Source organism: Vidua macroura, chromosome 1 (genome assembly GCF_024509145.1).
Source record: "Vidua macroura isolate BioBank_ID:100142 chromosome 1, ASM2450914v1, whole genome shotgun sequence".
Taxonomy (NCBI): domain Eukaryota; kingdom Metazoa; phylum Chordata; class Aves; order Passeriformes; family Viduidae; genus Vidua; species Vidua macroura.
This window is the reverse complement of record NC_071571.1, coordinates 151960521-151978171: the sequence shown is the minus strand read 5'-3', so window position 1 is coordinate 151978171 and position 17651 is coordinate 151960521. Positions and strand designations below refer to the sequence as shown.

At 43.5% G+C, this 17651-nt stretch overlaps 1 protein-coding gene across 4 annotated transcripts in view; it reads right to left on the bottom strand.

Moving 5' to 3' along the window:
- Nucleotides 1–17651, bottom strand: part of ADGRB1 (adhesion G protein-coupled receptor B1) — a 140317-nt gene that overhangs the window by 16898 nt on the left and 105768 nt on the right. For 2 of the 4 annotated variants that reach the window (XM_053981688.1, XM_053981704.1), the window contains 6 exons: nt 9670–9841; nt 8442–8537; nt 5762–5816; nt 1489–2165; nt 810–845; nt 94–198 (listed from right to left, as the gene is read on the bottom strand). In XM_053981688.1, the coding sequence (XP_053837663.1) occupies nt 94–198; nt 810–845; nt 1489–2165; nt 5762–5816; nt 8442–8537; nt 9670–9841 (1141 nt within the window). The remainder of the gene's footprint in view (nt 1–93; nt 199–809; nt 846–1488; nt 2166–5761; nt 5817–8441; nt 8538–9669; nt 9842–17651) is intronic. The other 2 variants (XM_053981695.1, XM_053981714.1) reach the window with 1 other exon arrangement.

Genomic DNA, 17651 nt, shown 5'->3' with positions numbered 1-17651 from the left:
TGTTTTCTGCAAGATGCATGGTAGAAAACCAATTTCCTGCTGGTTCCCATGGTCCTGCTCGTACCAGAGGGCTTCTGGAAGTGTCCGACTAACCTTGCTGTCCGTTGTTGGAGACTCCTTCTCCTTCTCTGCGTGCTGGAGTTTTCTGTTCAGGTCCTGGAACATGTCTTGGTGACGTTTCCTCGTGTGCATGATTTTCTGGAGCAAACACAAAGGGCCACAGGTCAGCAAACCCCATCAGGAACATGTCCTCCCACCAGAGTTGCATCATTTAACCCCAGCTCTATCTCTCTGCAGGTGCCTGAAATACCTTCAGCATTTACTGAGGGCCCACTGCAGCACTGCCTTTATTTTCAAGGTGAGATGGTAGGAGAAAGTGGAAAATACTAATTTTTGACCTAAAAAAAAACCCTTAACATGCAACCATCAAATTTTTATGCTGCAGAATTTGAGCTTGACTGTCAATGTCCTAAGGAAGGTATTCTTTAACTGATATCTGTCCCCATGACCAGCCTTTCCTCAGTTTGTCATCTCTGTAAATGTGTTCAGAGCCCACCCAAACATGTAGAATTGGGGTAATTTCATTAGAAAATATTCTACAATCTCATTTTCTTTTTAATTCGACCTGTCTGCATTTCACTTCTACCTTCTGCTGCTCAGAAGGAGAGGCAGAGCAATTTCTAGAAGGATTTCCCTTTCCAGGTATGAGCAGGCTGAACATGGATTTCCTGTGCTCTGGCAAGAGTGAGATAATTGGAGAGGGTGGCTCAAAAACTTTGGGACCAACATTTAGAAAGGGATGTACTCACCTCAAAATCTAACTCTGCATACCGGGATTTTCGCCTCTGGGTATTCAGGAGAGAAAAAGATGGGTAAAGGTTAGTAAGAGAATAAAACAGGAAAAGTCCTTCTCCTTTCCCTTTTTCTACACCTTTAGCGTGTTTTTCTGGCTCTTCATGATGGGAAGTGCCAAATATTTTGAGTTATTGAATCATTTATGTTGGAAGGGATCTTAAAATCAACCAGTTCCAACCTCCTGCCATGGGCACAGACACTTTCCACTATCCCAGGTTGCTCCAAACCCCATCCATCCTGGATCACTGGGGTGTTCTCATCTGTATCATGCCTGAAACCATCAAAATGGGAAATAGGGTAGAGGATATAAAGGGGAAAATATAAGGCAGGCCATGTGCCTGGCATTAAAATGAATAGTCTTTGATAAATTAACTTTTTTTTTTTTTTTTTTACTTTGTAGCACCTGTAGGGCTAAAAATAGTTGATACAGCAATGGAATGTGCTCTGGAAGTTGTGACATCACTTTCCAAAATATGACCACATGCCAGTGGTCCCTCAGGGTAATATGACACTGGCATTGCATCCTGGGCTACATTTTCCCTAAAGTTCTTCTTTTCAACCCCCTGGAGTGGCCGGGATTGAGGGCAGAACACCACCCTGGGCTGAGAACGACACTGCCATTTCCACGCTCACCTCCAAGGAGCTCATGGAGAGGGTGGAGACGGTCTCGCTCTTGGACACCACACCCGAGTTCCCTGAGTCACCCGCGTCACACAGGCTGTTGGGAATCTGTGACTCGTTGGAGATGTTCTGTGGAGCCAGCTGCTGCTGCTGCTGGATCATGGAGGAACCCTGCACCTCACTGCACGCCACGGTCACCGGCTCCCGCGGGGGACTCTTGACCACGAAGCCGGGGTCGGTGGCCATGCTGAGGTGGATGAGCCGCGTCTGAGGCATCTGGTCGATGTTGATGCTGTATTTGCTCTCATCTTTGGGTTTGGCCCTCAAGGTGGACGTGTTGGTGGGCAGGATCACGTAGCTGGTGTCCAGGGTCTGCTCTTGCGCCCGCGAGAGCTCCGAGTCCAACTTCTTGAAGATGTCCCCGTCGCAGATGTAGATGGATTTCGGCGGCTGGTTCTTGTCCTTCTTCAGGGTGAGGGAGTGGTTGCTGAACTCGTTCAGGTTGATGGCCCCCAGGTAGTGTGGGGAGCCCTGAAGGTGCATCTTGGAGACGTTGGCTGGAAGACTGTTGAAGTTGGATGAGCCTTTCTGGTGGTTGAGTTTCAGTTTCTCCTCGTCGGGCAGCGATGGGCGCTTCAGGGTCCCCGTGATGGTCGAGGTTCTGCACGTGGTGATGTCTTTGTTCAGCACTGGGGAGACAGAGAAGCGTCCTCAGCACCTCACCTGGCGTCTTGTTGACACATCAAGACACCTCCCACAGTCACTTCCCACCAGCACCTCTCCCAAAGAGGCACAACAGTGTTTAACATGATTTATATTTTTAAAATCCAGGATACCAAAGGCAAAATTAAAGCTAGGGAAGAAAAAAACTTTGTTATTTTGGGAGAATTCTCTGTGATGTGAGTTTTCCAACACAATCGTGGCCAGAACTCCCATCTAGGCCGACATATTGATAGCAATACCCTGAAAACCAAAGAGATTTTTAGATATTTAGTATATCTAGTATGTGCATGTATATATGAAATCTATACATTATTAGCCTGTGGAGTAGAATTCTTGAAAATAAAAGGTTGCTTTCGTGTAAAAAAAAATATTTTGATTCAGGAAATAGCTGAAATGCAACATTATCAATTATTCATACAACTATAAAAACATCAAATGGCCTGGGCTGGAAGAGAACTTTTAAGTTCAACGAGTTCCAGCCCCCCTTCAAATTTTAATTTTTATATTAATTCACTAAAATACTTCAGGTTGCTCTTTTCCCTTAATAGTCCCAGTGTTAATAAATTGTTATTTTGAAACACCGTATTTTGTTATGAATTTCAAACTGCTCTCCAAAAAATCTTACATTCCAGTAATCATGGTTAGCCTTTGTGAGAGCTCATTATTTAGGAATTTTCAATTTCCCTTCAGGAAAGCAAGTGGTGACAGGAATATTCCTTAAAAAGAGAGGAAAACTTAAAACTGAGTAGGAAGTGATCATGTCATAAAGGACATTTGGACACATTCCCATGCAACAATGGCCACAAAATAAATATTTTGCTCCTTTTCCAGGCATAATAATCTATTGCTCAGTTGATTTCAGGCTGCAACAAAGATCTTGGGAAAATAATGATGTCAACCTTGATGTCTCCATCAGGTGGAAAATCAGAAAATCATGGAAATCAGACTGTGGGGCAAAGTGTTGTGGGCTACTTACCTAGAATTTCAGCACAGCAAAAGAGAAAGAAATTTATGTTCCCCTTTCACCCATCTCAAGGAGGAAATAAAAATAGGTAAATGGATCTTTTTTAGGACCAGGGAGAAGGATTTTTGGGGTGAGCTGACATTATTCAGCTGCTCCATGTGGGACAGAGGTGGAACGGGCATCCCATGGCACTGAGGACACACTGATTTTCCTACCAGCTCTGAGTGGGAGTGAGGGAAGATCAAAGATCCCTCCCCAAGACTACAGAGCAGGCAAGGCAGGATGAGCAAGGCACAAAGGAGAATAAAAAGCGCTTGTAAAGAGCTTTTAAAGCTGAAAACTCTGGCAGCCATGAGCATCTTGGCATCTCTGGGATAAATCAGAGCAAGTCGAACCCTTCCCTTGGGAGTCCCAGCAAGGTTTATTGATCCAGGCTCTTCTCCATGCTCACATCAGCTGCAGAAAATAGGTTTGGAGAGGTTTCCACTTGGCAATGTCCAAGCAAGGAGCGGACTGAACCTTCAACACCGAGCCCTGGAGCAAATCCTACCAGGGGATCAATGTGAGGGGGTTCTGAGTGGTCTCAGCCACATCTCCAATCCATCACAAGAGGGCAGATGGTGCCTTCAGGAGAAATGATGGCCAGAAACCATTGGACAGGCTCCTGGTTTTTATTATTCAATAAGCAGAATGCATGGGATGATGCACCACTCCAAAAGGTCTCTGAAATGAGGTTTATTATTAACTACTTATCTTGGCACAATCTAATAGCACTTTATGAGAGGAGGAGAATCTCCAGGCAGACAAATACAAATTCTAGAGCTGGATGCTGGCAAAGGAGAGGAAGCTTAGGCTGTTGGCAAGCTGCTGATCCAGGGGCTCCTGCCATGAAATCATGTGAAACAAACAGCTTCTTCCCTTCCTCTGGAAAACTCAATTTGGGATGAAGAGGTGTGGTGGCAGATCCAGAAAGGCTCCTCTAGAGGAGGAATCTGGGGTCTGCAGTGGTTTACACCTGACTCTGTGCCTGGTGAATGTTCCCTGAGCATCCCCTTGATTCAGACATAGCCCCACATATGTTTTTCACACGTGATTTTTTGGGACTGAGATATTTGGTGTCAAAAGAGAAGGAGGGAGGCAAATGAGAAGAGTCTGACAGCTAGAAATTAGATTAGAAAGTGTGAGACAGAAAAACAGAAAGAAAAAACAAATGGAGAGACCCTGAAAAGAGATAAATGGACAGAAAGAGACCATGAAATAAGATATCACAGGGGTAAGTGAGATAAATATACTGTGACTGTGATAAGCACAGGGAGAGGGAGTGAGGCAGAGAGATGGACAGGAAAAGATAAATAAGATATAGATAGATATTAGACAGATAAATGATAGTGACAGTGACAGACAATACACAGAAACACAGTGACAGGGACAAATGTTGACAGACAGAAATACATAAATAACAGGTACAGCAAGACAGAGAGCTGAGGACAGAGATAAATAAGTGATTGCGAGACAGAACGAAAGAGATGAATTATAGATAAATACATTAGAAGCAGATAAATAAATGATAGACGAGATAAAGAAAAGGATAAATGAAAAGGACAGGTAGATGTTTATATACAGAGAGAGAGGAGGGGAGGAAGAAAAAAGGCAGGGCAGGGAAAGGAGAGAAAGAGAGAAGGAAAGAAGACAAGAAAAAAGGAAAGCAAGAAAGAAAGAGTAATAAAAAGAAAGAGAGAGACGCTTTGCCGTAGTGGTGACTGAACACAGAGTGTGCTGTCTTGGGAAGATCCTGGTTTGGAAGATATGAATTATGCAATTTCCAAGCAAGCTGGTATTTCTCTTGCTTGGCAGAGGGGAAAAGTCTGGGAGGGCAAATGAAAGCCTCAGTATCTACAAAGGCTAAGAAAAATAACCTCAGCCAAAAGGTCAGTCATGCCAGGACCAGGAGAGGATGAGACCTTCGGAGAGGAACAGGGAGCCAGGGAGAATCCAGGCAGCACAGACACCCCTGGGATTATTGGGAAAAAGGGCTGTCAACTCATGCATATCCTCAGGATCCAAAGGAACCTGTGTGATGAACACACAGCAGAAAGGAGCAGGCAGAGGAGGAGAGATCCAACCACTTCCAGGTGCACAGAAGAGCCTGGAGCCAGGTGGAGTGGTGGGAAGGCTCTCCAGATTCCAGACTTTCTACAAAGACACCCTTCATGAGCACAGAGCTGCCTGAGGTTGGCATGACCCCAGCAGGGGCTGCTGGAACAAAGAAGAATCACAGTAGGAAGAGATGGATCCCATCTCTTCTTCCTTGATGCTCTTCTCTGCCACTGTGTTACAGGGCAAAAAAACAATCCCTCAGATGCAAGGCTTGATCTCAGTTAAAAGGCCAAAAGAGGTACAGGAAAACAGGAAAAGCAGGGAGAATTGAATAGGAAAATAGGGAAATAGGGAGAATTGAGGGTGTTGCTTTCTTTTGGCCGGGGTTGAAAGGAAGGGCAACTCATGCAAGGCACCAAGACACACACAAAGGAAACAGAAAGGAAAGAAAAAAAAATGGCCTAGTTCAATCCCCAAACCAGGTCACTTGCTGATTCTCACCTGTGATGTGCTCACCTGATCTACAAGCCATGTCCACGTCCTTCTCGAAATCGGTCTGAAAGACAGAGAACACAGAGGATGTGGTCAAAATGGGGTGGTGAAGGACAGGAAAACTTGGAAAAATGTAAAACTCCAACTTTATTAGTGAGGTGGGCACAGCCTTTGCCAGGAGAGTGGAGGGGAGAGGTTTGGCTTGGATTTTCAAACATGGTAAACACACCATGTTTTTCCACCTGTTGGCTTTTGAATTTTATCACTGATAAAATTCAATAGCTGGAACGTCGCTTTTCAACTGGGGTTCATCTGCTCATCCATTCACTTATCCCTGGGCTGCAGATTAAAATATCTTGCTGGAACACATTTATGCACACTCCTAAAAAAACAGGGAACAAGTTCCTGGCCCAAACTGTTTTGAATGTATCACTCCACACATAAATTTAAGTGGATTCCCCACCCTTTATTAAAGAGATCTGGGGATCCTGCTGGGAATGCTCCACCCCCACTGGGCTTTTTTGTGATCTGTCACCAAGTCACATGAAGTGGGAACAAGTCTCCGCTTCTGAAACTCTTAACATATAAAATCAATGTCTCCCACAGGCACAAAGGCTGAATAACTTTTTCAAGTGGTCTGCGCAGCCAAAGGGAACTCCTTTCTTCTCCCAGGAGGAGTTAATCCTTTTTCTGAAGCTTTGAGCAGATAACATTTCAAAGAACTGGATAAACTGAGTCACAGCGGGCCATGAGCTTTCATGGAGTAATGGGGAAGCTGCAGACTGGCAGCAGGTAGAAGAGTTCACTGATTATTTCTGGTATCATTTCAGAAAGACACTTAACATAATTGTATTAATGTGATGAAATGAAATCCATTTGAACACTGAGAAGAATGTGGGAAAAATCCCCATCCCTGTGGGATAAACACTTAAATATTAGCAGGTGGAGAGCCAAGAGTGTTTGAACTATCTCAGCCTTCCTGATGTTAATTTCTCAGTAAATTCTTTGGGATATCAAACAAATCTGAGAAGAACAGAAGAGAAATACGACTGAACTAGCATTCAAATGGGCAAATGGGATGACACAGAAAAATATAATCTCATTTTCATGATAGGAGTTCCAGAAAAATGCAGCTGAACAGCCTACACTAGTTCTGCTGATAAATAAATGAAAGACAGTTTTATATTTAATACCAGTCAACAAAATCTTGTGGGGAAAACAGTTCTACTCAGCTAAATTCCTTTTCACTAGCTGGGCAGATTTGGAGATAAACAGAAAAGGTAACGGCAAAAATGTCATCCTGCAAAAGCTTTTGATTCCTTAGGTGATTTTACAACAAAGTAACATTGTACCCCTCTAAAAATACCCAGTGAGGAGTCATCACTCACAGCTAGATTCCGCAGCTTTTTGTACTGGAATGTGAGGAAAGTGATTGTAAGCTCCCTGCTCCTCCTCACACTCATCAGAAGCACAGGAGGAAATGCAACATTGCTAAAAAACTCGCAGCTGACACAGAATTTCCCAAGGTGGCTGATAATGAATGGAAATGTGGAGTTGTACAGAGATGCAAAACCCTGAAATTGGGATGGTGACAGCAGACTGACAATCACAGGATCCACCTTTTTTTCAGGATGCTGAGAACCTGAAGGGGGTTATATAAATAATTTGAGGGCACGTGATTTACACAGGGAGAATAAGAAAACTCTGGGTGTTAACTTAGGGAAAAGAAGATTGAGACTGGGTGTGATTATGGTGTCTATTACTGAAGAAGCTGAAGCACCAGGCATGCAAGGGGCCCTCTAATTACCCACAATTAGGCAGAGCGAGAACCTGTCTGAAAATGAGAAGACTCCACATTTAAATGAGAAATGAGGCACCTGTTTTTAGTAAACACCACCGAGGTGTGGTGGAATTAAAGCTCTGCTGATGTCCTGGCTACAAGGTTGTGCTGTTTGAAATGAGGCCTCATAGCCTGGCAAAAACTGCTCAGCACAGGAGTGATTGGGAAAAAACATCACTGGATTGTGCTGTAGCTCTAATATTAACCAGGAGCTTTTGGAAGTTGCTCAGATCCTCTGATTCTCCTGATATCTTTATCTTAACCTCAGAAATTAAATGTTTCTTGCATCAACTACATCATGACAGTGGAACAGATGCAGGGCAAAGCCCCACAGACAATTCCTTTACTCTTTGCAAAGGATTTACACAACAGGACCACAATTTACAGAGCTTAAACAATTCCCAGTGAAGCAAAGTGTGCTTTTGAGAGAAAAAAAATCCCTCTGAGACAGCATTTTTCATGGTAGTAACCTAAGAGACTGTGATTAAAACAGTATTAAACTACTACTTCCTAGCTCCAGCCAGGACCAGGCAGCTTGATGGGGATGAAAAGGTCTGGAAGACATAGGAGTTGTATTTTGGTTCTTTATTTTTCTGGGAAAGAAAGGATCTCACCAAGATGTCTGCAAAACCTGATGTGCAAGCTTGAGAACCTTGAAATTACAATGCAACGCCCCAGATTTGTGTGAAAAAGTCCATTTTAAGGGCTGTGTTTGCTCAAGCCAAAGTTTAAAGGAAATAAGAATGGTGAATTAATGATCTGTGGTGGACAGAGCCCTCTACTTATCAGTTATGAGTTAAAAAATCCCCATAAACCCCCTACTAAAGGGGAAGTGGGAGATTTCCCTACCATTAGCTGAGCGTGTCCGTTCTGAAATGACCCCCCTGAGTCTCCATTCCCTTCCTCCTGACGATCCACAACCCGGCACTTCACAGCATCCTGGACCTGCAGGAACAGATTGGCAAAGGTCAGAGTCAGACTGACCAAACCAGGTTAAATTCTGCTGAAATCCAACATAAAAATAGCCCTTGTTAGACCAAAAGGACACGGACCCTGCTTTAGCAGCATCCAGGCAGTTCTTTCACATGGTTTATGTGTTACATATTTCACACACTGAAGAGTAACTCAGAGGTTTTCCAGCAACCCTGGGTCACTGCCTAGGTCACTTCCATTTGCTTGATTTATACAGCCAGGAATAAAAATGTCCTTTATTTTGCAGCTTGCAGTATGTTTAAAATGGATGCTCCTGCATTAATCATTGCATTGGTGTCTACAAAGTCTGATTAGGATCCTGTAATATAAATCTGATCCCAAACTCACTGAAATAATTTGGAAAAAAAAAATCCCGGTGACTGCAATGGGAGTTAAATGCAGACTTATATTTATAATGCAATTAGTGGAAGGAGTCTCAGCCAAGCCAGTGGTGTAATTCCATTGATTTCATTGGCCTGACATAAGAAATTAATCTGTTTTACTGAATTTAAAGGAACTGTAAGAAGATAAAATTAATATTGAAAAAAAAGCCCCTTCCTGTCTCTGTTATTAATAGTCTCTCCACTCTGTAGGATGAAAAGAATAAAAGAAACATAAAAGATTCGTCCTTTTCTTCCTTGATACAATTCACCATTTTAAATCTCCACAGGGAGGCTGAAGAGAATTTCCTCAATTTCCTTGTCTGATTATTGCTGGCTGCACCTCCTAGCTGGAATATCAAGGTGTTAATGCCAGCACAGATTTCATCCTGCAAATCTCAGTGCATCTCGCCTCTCCTGAAATCACACAAATGACTTCTTTAATGTGGCATTTTTGGAGGTGGGGTGTGAACATTCTGGAAATGAGAATTTTGCTGGTCAACAAGCAAAGACTGACATGTTATCCCATCTCACCAAACTCCACCCTGATTCACCCCTCCTTCCCTCTGACCGAAAATGCCAGGGTCATTTTTGGGGTCATGATCTCCCCCCAAAGTGAAATTTGTAGGGTTGGAGAAGTTACCACGCTGGCTGGGCACTTTTCCAGGTGGTTTTTATGGGAAATAACATTAATTATGTAACAGATAACGACTCCTCCCTCTCACCTCCCGCCTGAGGATGCAGTGGACCATGACGATGACAAATCCCTCCAAGGAGTCGAAGACGGCGAAAAGGATCTGGAAAAGCGCCGAGCGCCGGTCGGTGATGGCCAGGACTGCCGACATCCAGGTGAGAGCCAGCAGGGGCAGCACCACACAGGAGCTCCAGAGGGATGCCCTGTCGAGGGAGAGGGAGAGAGAGCTCAGCTCCACCTCACCCACTTCCAGGTGGGGTTCTAATTCAGCCTCCCGATCCCACCGGGCTGCAGAGGATTTCTCCGTGACGGAGACCTTTCCTGAGCCCCTCTCCCAGGAAGGCAGGAAGAGGCTCTGCACACTCATGCCACCCAAACAGGGGGGACAACTTCCCAACTGTGCAGACATGCATAAAACTGGAGGTGGGGAGGAAGGATGCGGATCCCTCCCTCCGCCTTCCACGCCCTTCCCACTCTGCCCCTAATCCACCACCATGGCTTTTCCCAAGGGAAGGAGACAAAATACAATCACTGCAGGTTGCCAAGGGGGAGGGGAACAGTTGCAGCAGAGACTGGTCTGTCACGATGGCTGTCGGTACTCGGGTCACAGACACTTGGACTTCCACAGCACATGGAAGACACCAACACTGGGACGTGTCACGCTTTCGAGTGACTCAAACGGACAGGCAGAGAGCTGATGTGCAGACTGGAATATTTGCATTTCTCCTTTTAATCTACAGGTGATGGTACCCACGACACTGGGGACTAAAATCTGACCTCATTTCCCCATAGTCAGAAAATTTTCAGCTTTCCTGTGAGATCTCCCCAGCTGATGCTTTGGGGGGGAAAAAAGGCTTTTTGTTCCATGTTTGACAATTCTTGTAAGTTTATTCCTGTGTGGACATTAACTTGAGATTCAAGCCACATCTCCATTCACAGGACAGAAAACTGGACAAAACAAGTTTTCTGTGATGCTGCCCCAGGAAACTCCACTTTAGCTGTGCATGGTGGCCCTGCAAATGGGAAAGCAGCTCTTTTCCCAAGGATTCTTTAGGTGTCCATCTCTCCAACAAAAAAAAAAAAAAGATCCCAAACAACTTTAACAGCTGACTAGGGAGATTTTAAGCTGTCACTCATCCCATCTATTTGGCATCAAGAATATGAGGAGAATTTCTCTGTGGCCTTTTAGCTAACAAACCAGAGAAGGCCTCAAATAACAAGAGGAGCTACAAGAAAACCTCCAAATACAAACAAATACAGGCAAGACAAGAAATTACAGGACAAATACCATGAAACACGTTCAGCAGTACTTACATGGGACTTGCTCACCATTTCCTGATCTATGACCAAGGGTTTAATATTTACTTGCTGGTTAGCTCACAGACCTCAGTGAGAGTTTTGCCTGAACAAAGCTGGAGCTTGGATACAGGTTTGGACATCAGGATAGAACGCCCTGGCTTCATTAAGGGTTTTTCAAGGATTGTCACATCAGTTCTGCAATGACCACACACTAAAGTGACAGTTTATTTTTACAGTCAGGATGAGGCCCTGTTTGCAAATATCCCTATGGCCTGTCCACACACGGATCTGTTCATTAATGGTATTATTAAGGAATTTAATTGACCTAAGGGAGCAGGGAAATGAAATTATTTTTCTTTTTAATTAGAACAAGCGTTATGAGACCTCTTTGTAAGGCAAAGGCCATGACATAATCTGATACCTTGTAATTTTATCTTGGATGGCAAATGTTGTCCTTTAATGCCCAAGATGAACTATGATTTCAAAGTATTATTAAAAAATACACAAAAAACCAGCCTGCAACCAAACATCTCCTAAGGAGAAATAACTTATTCCAATTCTCTGAAATCTGCCTCATTACACTAAAATCTCTCTTTGCTGTCATTTGTGGTAGTGCCTTCATAAAGCTGGCTAAGCATCAGGTGCATGAAAGAAAACATCAGAGAGGCAGAAATGCTAAATGGAAAGATAAGATTTAGTTGATAAGGAATCTTTCTAGATGTGTCTTCCATGCAAGTATCAGTCAACACAACATGGCTAAGTAGATGAAATAATTCCAGCAGCAAGGGGAAACCATAAAGTTTACTAAAAGCTGCTGGAAAATGTCTCTAAGAGACAACTCTGCTTCCTGGAATTATCTGGTTTTCCATAACATTCCTGGTACACGCATTCTGTGGATGTCACTGCCACCAGTGAGAAACAGGAAACCTAGCAATGGATCTGACCCAGGTCTGAACCAAATAACTGAATCTGGGTGGGTTTTCCATTCCTGAAAAGAACTGCAGGCTCATAATGACAATGATCTGGATCTGGATCCAAGACTTAGATGTGGATCTGGGTTGTAAAGGATGCTGCTGAGAAGGTAAATTATATGTAAATTATGTTTCTCTTCAGCAAATGGTCAGATTTGAACCCACTGGCTTCAAAACCTGCTTTAAGAATGAATTGTTTGAGTCAATTTGCTCTGCCCTTCCAACCAGATGATGAAAACATCATCTGCCCTTCCAGCTCAGCTGATGACCACATATTCAGCTGGATCAAATCAGGATTTTCCCAAGTTGTGCTGATTTACATCAGTTCAGAGTCCTGGTCTCTCTGTGATTCACCTTCCAGATGCCTTCTCAGCAGCATTCATCCCTTACAAAATTGATGGAAATTCTGCTTGCTACTTAAATGCATCATCTTTATTCTCAGGCAGCAGGTGGCAACAGGTCACAGGAAACAAATCTCACTCTAATTTCACTTGCAGGGCTCTGCTTAGATTTTTGAAATATTAAACTCCAAATTAAAAGCTCCATTAAAGAAATCTGGTACAGGCTGAAATTTCAGGTGAAAACTCACAGGAAGACAAGTGGGTTTTCTGTGAGCCTGCCCTTAATTCTACTTGCTATGAGCTGAATTCGTAGCAGGACTCACACTTCAACCACCTTCCCAGCTGTCCCTTTTTTTAGGAGGCACAGTGAAGCCTTAAAAGATCCCAGAATGACTTATAGGACCTAAGAAATATCACATTAGGGTGCTTATCACGAGATGTGATATGAAATGATCAATTGTTCTACAAAGACATTGTGACCACCTAATGGCTTCTCATGGATTAACCACGATCAATAAATCCATTACTTTTATTGCTTGGGACAAAGGAATTAGCTGGCAGATGCTCTTATTTATCCCATTTATGACAGCCCTCAGGACAAGTGACAGCAGCATCCCATCTGAGGTTGGAAAAGACCTCTAAGATCAAGTCCAAATCTTTTCCCAGCACTGCAAAACCCAGCACTAAACCATGTCCCCAAGTGACACATTTACACAGCTTTTAAATCCTTCTGGGATGGGGACAGTCTGTGACAATGCTTGATGATCCTTTCAGTGAGGTTTTCCCCAATATCCAACCTGAACCTCCCCTGGTGCAACCTGAGGCCATTTCCCTCCATTCTGTCACTTGATAGGAGAAGAGACCAACCCCAGACTGGCTCCAACCTCCCTTCAAGGAGTGATAAGGTCCTCCCAGTCCTCCTTTTCTCCAGGATAAACCTTCCCAGCTCCCTCAGCCACTCCTAATGTGCTCTAAATGTGGGATCTACCATGGGAAACACTCAGCCTTATGAAAGCACACACCAGACCCTGCCCTGGCAGCAAGGATTTGACCAAAATGACAAAATCTATCTTTGTGGTTTTGTCCTTTTCGTAGCTGGAGGCATGGAGAGTCTTTGTCTTTGCAAAAGAAGCAGAATAAATGGATTACACTTAGAGGAAAGCAATGGAAAGAGCAAAAAGAATGGGTTTGGAGATAAAGATCTACATGAAGAAAGATGAAGAGTCCTGCACCCTGAGAAAAGGCAAGTGCAGAGGGACACACAGGACATGCCAATAAAGATGTAAAGGGCCATTAGAAAGGGTAAAGCGATCAATTATTTTCATTACTCAACCCTGACAGAGCAGCAGCAACTTAAGTTAAAGAAGCAGCAGATGAAAAAAAAATCACTTTATAATTCAAAAGCAGCTCCTGGAGAGGAGCTCTGAAAAGGGAATTGGTCGCTGGACTCTACAAATAATGGATGGCTCCTTACACACCAGCAGTTCTGCTGCTGGAAAATCACAGTAAAGGGATGTGCTTTATTTATTCTCTCATGCTTCTCTGCTCTTCTGACCTCTATTCACAGAATTACAGAATCATGGAATGGTTTGGGCTGGAAGGGACCTTAAAAATCATCTAATTCCACCCCACTGCCATGAGCAGGGACACTTTTCACTAGACCAGGCTGCTCACAGCTCCATCCAACCTGGCTTTAAACACTTTTTAAACATTTAAAAACTGCTCCTCCTAAAAGCCAGAGTGTTGTCCCAATTTCAGGGACACTTTCAGAGCAAATCCCTGTAACTCAGTGCCCATATAACCAAGATAGGAAACCTGTAATCAAAAAAGAGGGGAAACTCTGCTTGCTCTTCCCCATGCACAGGTAAAAAAGAAACACCTACTGTCATTTCTGTTCTCCCCTAAAAGATGATTCTACTCCCAGTAGCTGCAATATAAATATTAAAATTAGGGCAACAGGAAATCAAATGCCTCTAAACTGCCCTGAGCAGCCTGGTCTGGTGGAAGGTGTTCATAGTGCGGGGTCTGGAATGAGATGAACTTTAGGGTCCCTCCCAACCCAAACCATTCTGTGATGATTTTATGACACATGAGACAGGCAGGTGATGATGCAGCTGTGACCAGACTGCCTCATCATTCACCTTTAATTAAGGAAGGTGTTCTCTCTGAGAGTCCAAGAAGGACTTGCAGGATCCAGGTATTATCCCCAGGTAAGGATAGGATTTCAAATTCCTTGAACCACGAGGACAACACTCTCCTGAGGAACAGTCTCCTTCCTAGACCAGCCATGCATGGAAGCACTGACTCACATTTATCCTGGAATTACAATACAGGCAGAAAATTTGACATCCAAGACCCCCTAAAAGGATATTGAGCCAAGAAAAAGGGCAAAACCCTTAGATGGGAGATTTGACATGTGAATTCCTAAGGATTTAAGAGGAATGATGATGATAAGGGTCACGAGGAACCCCTGACATTGGCTCTTGGGTGGGGTGCCCGGAAAAATACAATGTTTTAGTGTATTTTAGGGTTTTATTTGGGCCAGTCTCTTCCCACTGGTCAGAGCCTGAGAGTCCAGATTCCAATGAGCTGCTTGGCAAGGATTCATAAAATCATGGAATGGTTTGGGTTGGAAGGGTCCTTAAAGATCATTTAATTTCAACCCCTTGCCACAGGCAGGGACACCTTCCACTATCCTAGGTTGCTCAGAGCTCTGTGCAACCTGGCCTTGGACACTTCCAGGGATGGGATATCAACTTCCATCCATCCATCCATCCATCCATCCATCCATCCATCCATCCATCCATCCATTCCTCAGCACTCCCTGGTATCTGCAGTGGATTCCCTTGTTCACAGCAAGTACCAAGAAAAGTCAAGCCCCTGAGACACGTTTTCCATCTCAGCTAAAATAATTTTCACAGGTAGCAAAGACAAATTAATTCCAAGGCACCGTTTCACAGGCTGAGGGTGCCCTACAGGCAGCGATAAATGGGAGGAAATGTGGCAACAGAAGTCTTCCAATGGCAAAACCTGCCCAAGACCTTCTTCAGCGCAGCCTAAAGGGAAAGATTTATTTAACCCACACCTGTCAAGTCCAGCTAAACCCTAACAGGTCACAGACATCCAATGATTTCCATTTATCATTCCCCACGTTAAGAAATCACACAATTTCCAGTACTTATTTTTCCACTTCTGTCACTTTTCTCTCCCATCACTTCCCTCTGTTTTCCCTCCTTTACACATCCCCTTCTCCGACCACAGATCTCACCACAAAGATTTCCAAAAGCCAAGAGAAATGGTCTAAAGGATCTATTTCTCACTCCATGCTATCCCAGAAATAAACCTCTGGAAGCTATGGGAGGGAAGCTGGGGAGGGACGATCAACCCCAGCAGGAACAAGGCAGGAACAACCTTGATGTGCTCTGCACTAAAAAATTATGGCTCGTTCCAGGTCAGGGAGGAGCTGGGAATCCTCATGGCATTTAATCCACATTCCAAGACTCCAAAACTGAGCCACAAAGCTGCTGCAAGGTCTGGGAGGAGGGAACCCAGCAGAAGGGTGGCAGTGGTGTGAAGAATAATCAGAGTTTTGCATTTTTGGCAACCTCATTTACAAGAAATTTGGAGAAGGAAACAGTAACAGTTCAGCTGCAGGATGAAGTGGATCACAAGGGGAAATGAGTGAAGTTATTTGTGTATTCCTCAGTGTTCCCTTTGCAAGGATAAGAGCACGGGACACTTGAGGACAAACAACAAAATTGATACTGGACACTGTCATCTAAGGTACCCAATCTGCTGGGAAACAAAACAGTAAAAAATCCTCTTACAAGAGCCCTCCAATTTCTGTCAATCCACTTAAATTAGAGAAGCAGGATGAATAGATCTGGCTTTCATATCCCTTTTTTCTCCTGATTTGGAGATGAATCAGAATTTGTGATTTATCACAGACCAATGTCAGACACTATTGGAGAGGGACTTGAGACTGTTTAACTTTTAAAATTAATTTACTATGAACAGAAAGCCTCTCCTATTTAAGAGTCTAATTTATTAATAGTAAATCTACCACTGGTTTAACATTGCTCTGCAGTTACAGGAATCCAAAAAGCAGCGAGTGGCTCACTCCAGACTTGTGGTACACGTGTCTGGACCAATTCCATCTCACCATCTCAGCTGGGCACTGCTGCAAAAGGTGAGTAAACGACCTTAGCAGTGAAAAATAAATCAAGTTTTGTTCAGTTCTTCATTTCACTGAGAAAACCACAGAATCATAAAACGGTTTGGGTAAGAAGAGGCCTTAAAGAACATCTCATTCCAACCCCCTGCCATGAGCAGGGACACCTTCCAGGTGCTCTTGAGTTGATTTTCTTTTATCTTTCTACATCTTGAGATCTGGAAATTTGTTGCCTCTTTTAGTTTAGATTAATTAAAGGTAAGAATTTTCAAACTGCAAATGATCTGAGACTGTTTCCCTCACATGTTTTGCATGCACTAATTTAGACATCAAAACCAAAGTGTAGCATCACTTGGATGTGATACAGATAATAAAATTTCCAAAAGGGAAGGAAGAAAGAAAAACCTTCCCTCATCACTCTCCCTCCAACCTTAACCTTTAGGAAAAAAGCCAACCACATAAATAGCAACAATTTCTCCAGCAGAAAAAAGCTCTGGAATTATTTTTCTTTTTTTTTTTTTTTTTTTAAGCTAACTCCAGATGAATCTAAGAAGAGATTTAACAGCATTTGACTTTTGTGACTCAGAGCTATGAAACGCTTTAAGATTTTGAGAATTAATTCCAAGTGCTTTCAGGGGTCCAAAAGAGGCAGTCAACACTTATCAAATCAGACCTGCAGGCCTACGAGGTATTAAACTTCAGCATAAGAGGAGAAAAAGCCCACTTAGAAGTGATTCACCAACTCACTTAAACCACACTCAGTGCTCTGCAGCCTCTGGAGTTAAACACTCAAGCAGGTGCTCAAGTGGTTGACAAAGCTGGATTTTGGAGTCCTTGTCTACCACCAGAATTACTGGGAATCACAGCTTTAAGTCTGGAACTCCAAGAATGGATCATTAAACAAATTAAACAAATTAAACACAGCTTGCAACAAATGCAGAGTCCCTTTGTCTTCCATGGGCTGGTCACATGCTTAAATCTTAAATCTAGGCATGTCAAAAAAGTGCTTTTCAGGATCCAGCCCATCAGCTCCAGGGGTGTTGCAGGAGCCCTGCTCTACTCATGGCCCACAGAACGAGGTTGGGGAGAGCTGGGGGATGTCAGGGAGGTGGGCAGGGATGTGGGGAGAGGAAACAAACACGGGCTGGTGAGTGCAGGGAAATGGAAGAGGGAAATAAAAAAAGGAACTGAAAAGTGAAAATCAAAGCGAAAAGAAAAAAAAAAAAAAAAC